Source organism: Alligator sinensis, unplaced genomic scaffold, assembly GCF_000455745.1.
Source record: "Alligator sinensis unplaced genomic scaffold, ASM45574v1 scaffold243_1, whole genome shotgun sequence".
Classification (NCBI taxonomy): Eukaryota; Metazoa; Chordata; order Crocodylia; family Alligatoridae; genus Alligator; species Alligator sinensis.
In genome coordinates this window covers 1,790,311-1,796,404 of record NW_005841841.1, presented here as the reverse complement: position 1 = coordinate 1,796,404, position 6,094 = coordinate 1,790,311, and the positions used below count along the sequence as shown (strand labels likewise).

At 41.2% G+C, this 6,094-nt stretch overlaps 1 protein-coding gene across 9 annotated transcripts in view; it reads right to left on the bottom strand.

Moving 5' to 3' along the window:
* CASK (calcium/calmodulin dependent serine protein kinase) overlaps window positions 1–6,094 on the bottom strand; it is a 353,223-nt gene that overhangs the window by 200,846 nt on the left and 146,283 nt on the right. For 7 of the 9 annotated variants that reach the window (XM_025204952.1, XM_014520563.2, XM_025204959.1 and 4 more), the window contains exon 4: window positions 4,996–5,073. In XM_025204952.1, coding sequence (XP_025060737.1) covers window positions 4,996–5,073 — 78 coding nt within the window. Of the gene's footprint in view, window positions 1–4,995; window positions 5,074–6,094 lie in introns of those variants that run through there. The other 2 variants (XM_025204991.1, XM_025204984.1) reach the window with 2 other exon arrangements.

Sequence of the window (6,094 nt, the reverse complement as noted above, 5' to 3'; positions counted from 1 at the left end):
TCTTTCCTCCCTCAATCATGCAACTATTTTGCAACATTATCCTTGCAGAACATGCTTACAAATTAATCCAGCCATAACAGGTACAGCTGACTAGCTTGATATTCCCACCAGAATGGCAAATCAATCAAAATAAACTATTTGATAGCATTTTTGTGGCAAAAATGCAAATACAGATTAAACATGATTTTCTTCCCTCTCTAGAGACAATGTATAGCATACAAAGGAAGCTGTATTAGTGCAGTGATTACAGAAGTTATTGCAGGGTACATTTTCTTTGCCTTAAGGAAAATGGATATTCCCAAGACTTTTGGATAGCTCCTTTCTCCATAGCTCTTTGAAAAATACTTCGCTAAGTCTATGGACCTATTTCAGGGGTGGGCAAAATGCGGTCTGCCAGGCCATTCTGTCCATCCCATGAGGCCCCTAAAAATGTAGAAAATTAATATTTATCTGCCCCTCACTGCCTGTCATGCAGCCCTTGATGGCTTGCCAAAACTCAGTAAGTGGCCCAAAATAACTGCCCGCCCCTATACCTATTCAGGGTACAGAGTACTCCCTGATACTTTGCATAGTACCTCAGGATGCCTGATCTGTGTATACTACTAGAACTAATAAGGAGAAACCAAACCCAGTGAAACCCTCAAGCAAAATATCCCTAAAGTTTTCCATATTTTGTGATCATCTTTTGCTAGATTGTGCTTCTTTTCCAATGCGAAAGTAAAAAAAGAGGTTGCACACCACAATTTACGTAACCATCTTTATCTACATCTTTATCTATATCTATATCTTTCTTTCTAAATTAATTCCCTCTGTCCAGTCTCATACCATTTAATTCCTTACTAATATTCTTTTGGGCATCAAATCACTCCTTCAAGTTAAAAGTAAAGCCAAGATGTGCCAAGCACATCTTCAAACATTACCTTCCAGGTCACGTCATTTCTCAAGCTTCAGGTCATTTTCAACTCCCCTCCCATTTAAACTTGTGCCAAACCTAGTTTTTCTTTCTATATCAATTCTCAAATTCAATATTTCCTCCCTTTCACAACTAAAACTTGTCTGTATGTTCAAGTTTTCTCTGGAATCCAGTCAAGTTCTCTTGTCACCCTAAGCTCTTTATTTCATGGCTCCAGTACATTCAGTGCCAAAAGTCATTAAGAACTGGAGTTATCTTCTTTCTCCATCATTCCTATCCTGTGGGCTCCCTTAAGCCCCTCCACTGGTTTGCTATTCCCTTAAACCACCGAGAGTAACTGGCTAGAATGTTATGCTCTTAGTTGTCTCTATGACTCTATGCTCTAAGTATGCCCCCAGCCTGTCTCTCACCCACTAACTCCTCAATTTACATCTGCACTGACTGCCTGTCTTGCAAGTAACCCAGCCTCTGGCCTCTACTATTTGTTCCATCCAGGAGGAGCACACAACAACTGCAGATGCTTCCTCAGCCTGATGGAGGGTATTTATACCTGAAAGATTACTAAGAAGAATTTTTCCAACTATCTGAGTTGGTCTAATAAAAGATATCCGATTTACCCAAAGAGTCCTGTCTGCCCATGTCCTTAGACCAACATGGCTACAACCTACACCCCTGTATGCTCCAAGTAGGTTTCTTTCTGTTGACCCTTCTATATATAAGCATTTATTGTCTTTGCTTCAAAGAAAAACATCACATTTTCTGTGAATCAAGCTCTTTACACATAAATATGTCTACCAAAAGAAGCTGACTGTAACTTACTTTCATTTTGTAGTTAACTTTTAGTGGAAAGAACTTGACATGAGATAAAAAGCGACCAATACTAGTTTCAATCTGACTAATGCTCTTTATGAAAGAGAGAGAGTTGCGAACAGAAGCAACTAAGTTGTCAGTCTCTTCCTCACTGAGTGCCTCAGGCTCTTGCCAACGCCATGTAGGCTTAAAACAAGTGCAATGGCTATAACAGCTGAGTCCATTAGGCAGCACTTGTTTCTTACTCCCTACTGGAGAAACGTCCAAGTAGGTTACTAAGTGCTGACCATTTCAGAATGACATGTAAAACCAACGTCTCTCCCTAACGTGGGCCTTAAAGATTCAAAGGTAAGCAGAAGTACTTTGCCCCCATGTCCTGCCTAAATTACAGTCTGAATAACTACTTCCTTGTCTTCCAAATTCTTTCCATTTTCACAATCATATTGAGCATTCATAAGCAATTGCTGAAACCCACCCTGCCAGCTCCACAGTTAGGGCTGTATTGAGCTTTGCATAAAGCCAAGTTTATATCCCTTAAATTAACATTGAACTTCATGCAGAAAATTGTCAAACATATCATTTAAAAAAGGAAACATAAATATTAGTATTCTAAATAACTGTCACCCTACATTCAGCTGTGTTTTGAGAACTGTAAGCAATACGAAAAATGTTTTTGGAAATTTTCCTTGAATGTTTTGAATCTACATGACAGATCTCATAAGTTACAAATTTGTCACATTAATTAATCCTGTAAAATAGGGATAACCAACCTGCAGCATGGGTGCCACAAGCACCACAGGCAGTCTCTGTGTGTGGTAGGGGAACGGGGAAGGCACAGGTAAAATTAAAATGTAAGTAGAGGTGGGGGCAAGGAGTAAAATGCAGAGCATCAGATTGGGCAGAGAGCACAGGGCAGGAAGCAGAAAGGAAGCAGCAGATGAGGGAGGGGACTGGGTCAGAGTGGCACTCAGGATGGGTCTGGGGCTGATTTGAGGCACACCCACCAAAATGGTTGGCCACCACTCATAAAATATATCTACCTGGAGACATGTTCAAAGAAAAAATTATAAAGTCTAAAAAGGGGTTTTACAGATGTCTGACAAGCCAGTGCTTTTGTGGGAGCAAAAAGGAGTAGAATCTTCTCAGGAAAAGCCACCATTCTTTCTTCACTTGGCATGATCTAACACTCTCAGACTCAGTAAACTGGCCTCTTTGCTGTCCCTGTGGCAGAAAAGCCCCATCCCCAGGACATGTGGTTAAACTGAGTGGGGCAATCACCACCAAATCTGGACAATGATTCTCTTTTATCATGGTGAAACCCCACCTACCAGCTAATCCACCTTCCCCAGCTCATTCTCTTTCCTCTCTGCATGTATATTTCTATTCTTCTCAATCCTCTGTTACCAACTCCCCACTAAGCCATAGCCAACCACCTTCCATTTTCTTTCCACCTCCCTCCAAGTCCCCATATCACTCACCCAACAGCTCTCATTGCCTCTCAGTTCCTACATAGTATCCACCAACCCCTAATTCCATCACAGACTGCTTTGGTCCTTTCCCTTGAAACAGTGCAGAAGCCTCTGCTTTCTATCTTACGAATTCATTCCCTGCTTCATCCTGCACTGGCTCAGCCAGGGCTCAACCACAGACACCGTCTTCTCAAGCTCTGCTACTCCCATTATTCTCCTGTCTGAAATTCTCATCCCAAACCCCTACTGGATACTTGCAACAATGCCTCCAACTCTCAATATTCCTTCATCATGCACTACCCATAATGATTCTGTGTGCATGCAAGTGGATACTAGTGTAAGTCTGGTGGCTGCAAGGAGTGAATGGGTTCCCCTGACTCCTGGAGACACTAGATAGTAGCATGAGTACATAAAGACCTGCCATTTGCAGACAGGGAAAGTGAAAAACCACATTCAGTTTTCTCACAGTGTAACAGTTTCATTAGACTGTGTGCAAATTTTAGCTCAGGAGTTTTATAAATGCAATGAAGACATGTCTCCTTTCTTCAGGACAAATTTCCCTCATTTTTTCTTTAGACAGAGGCATTAAATAGCTTCTTTCATCTCTCCTGTCATTGAAGGACACAGGGCTTTTCCTTTCCCCTTCCTCCTTGGAAATCATGGAATTTCAACTAGGATTTCCTAGGCCTGAAATACTGAGATCCTTCCTGCTTTCTTTGCCCTGCTCCTGTCTTCTCATTTATTATCTCTCCACCATTCTCTCTACCATATGTGTGGGGTGTTCTGCCTTCAGCTTTACTCTGTGACACAGCTGTAAGTTGTGGTCATAGAATCATAGAAAATGAGGGTTGGAAGGGACCTCAGGAGGTCATTTAATCCAACCCCCTGTTCCAAGTAGGACCAGCCCCAACTACATCATCCACCAAATGGTGATGCAGTCTGCCGGGCTTGAAAATCAGGAAGGATGGGAATGAAGAAATGATGCCATCACTATAGTTCCACTTGGTACCAGGTTAACTACTTCTTTAAGAAAAACTGAGAAAAAGTGAAGAGGAGCATAGTGAGCGAGGGAGAAAGCAGCAGTTCAGCAAATCTTCATTCCAGAACTAGAGCAGGAAGCCACTTTTTAAAATAAAGCTTCCAGACAGCTCAGGTTGCTCCTGCGTCTTTGCTCGGTCCCAATTTTAAAATCCTTGACCAAAATGGGGAAGGCAGCAGGCATGAGTGGCACTAGTCAACTAAGAGAAGTCTGTCAAAGAAAGTGAATCTTAAACCTAATATTCAGTTGACTGTTGGCATTATAGGTCTGTTTTAGTCTTTGTCCTTTGACAATTTTTTACTTATTTTCACTGTAGCTTGCCACAGAGTGGAAAAGGTTTTGTAAAAGTTAAAAACACAGTAATGGTGAAAAGCTTGACATTAATAAGTGCTTGATGGAGCATCAGCAGCCAAATGAAATGCTGAGTCCTGCTAGGTCCAAATACCCTCCAATCCCACATGGCACAACCCCCCTAAAAAAGCCTAACACAAATACTACATTTGAAATGCCACATTTAAAAAAAACCCCAAAAAACAAAATATATACCACCAAACAATTCAGATGCTCCTGTGAGGGAAGGCTCATATATATCTTTTTCTTTAGAAGGCTCTGTTGAGGATATTTCTTTAAGAACTGTATATGCTATGCAAACAGAATTATTTATAGGATTTCTATATTTGACTAGAAGTCAGTGTAACAGTAATTACTTATTCCTTCCCCTTTCCCTTTACCCTGAGGGATTAGTTAGAAATGAGAGTACATACCTGGCTACAGCTTCACTGTATACAAAACCAGCATCTGCTCTCTTTACAATTTCAAAACACAGATCTGCTCCATCCATACTGTAGGTAGAGAGAGATGAAAAATGTGCTAGTAAGAGATAGATAACTAATGCATGTATTAGTGACTATTGACTATATTTAAGTCAATAAAGTACAGTAAAATAGTTTGTAGGTATATTCATTCAATTCATATAAGGTTCATATCAAGAATGCTTCCGGTGACACTACAATTTATAATTAAAAAAACATATTTAACATACATAGCCAAGCTGACATATCAACCACATATTTTCCAACCTCAAACCTTCACCACTCTTCCCCCTCCCAACTCCATCAAAATTCCAGGTAGCAGATGTGTTTTATAACATACGCCAAACGTGAACAGGATCAGAAGGAGAGGGGACAGGAATTAATTCTAAGTCAACTTCTCCTTAACAAAAGCATTGTGCCACCACATCCCTGACACCAGAAGGACTCGTCTATTCAGACATTTCAGTTGAAATAATCTGTCCTTAGACGTCTCTTCAATACACAGACCCCTAAATATAAAAGGACTTCACAGGTTAAAAGATTTCTGGTTCTTGGCTTGAGAGAGCCAGACTGTCTATGCCTCCAGGTGTAACAAAGTGTGAATGTGCTGAGAATGGCTCAAAACATAGCAAAACCCTCTAACTTTAACTGTGGAAGAAGCAATGTTTAAGTAGGAGTTACATTGCTACACTGGATCATTCTCAGCTCTTTCACACACAACAAGAAGATAACAGCTGCTGCCTTTTCAAACCATTCCCCTTGTGAACTGATTCCAAATGTACATGGGTACAGACACAAGTGCAGCTCCCAGCAGTAAGTCGGAATGTTTTCTGCAAAGTGGCCTGAGTTACAATGTTACTCAAGACCAAACAGAAGTCCACTGCTGGTTCCAAGATGAAGGGGAATCCAGCTGCGGGATGCTCCCATAGCAATGGCCAGGGCACTATCTAGGAGTGCTCTCTATTTTTAGAATGGGAGAGGGGAAAGGCAGTGGAGAGAGCTTGTTTTGGGGGTTCCCCAGCCAGTGCTGAAGGATGGGGTGGTTGCCACA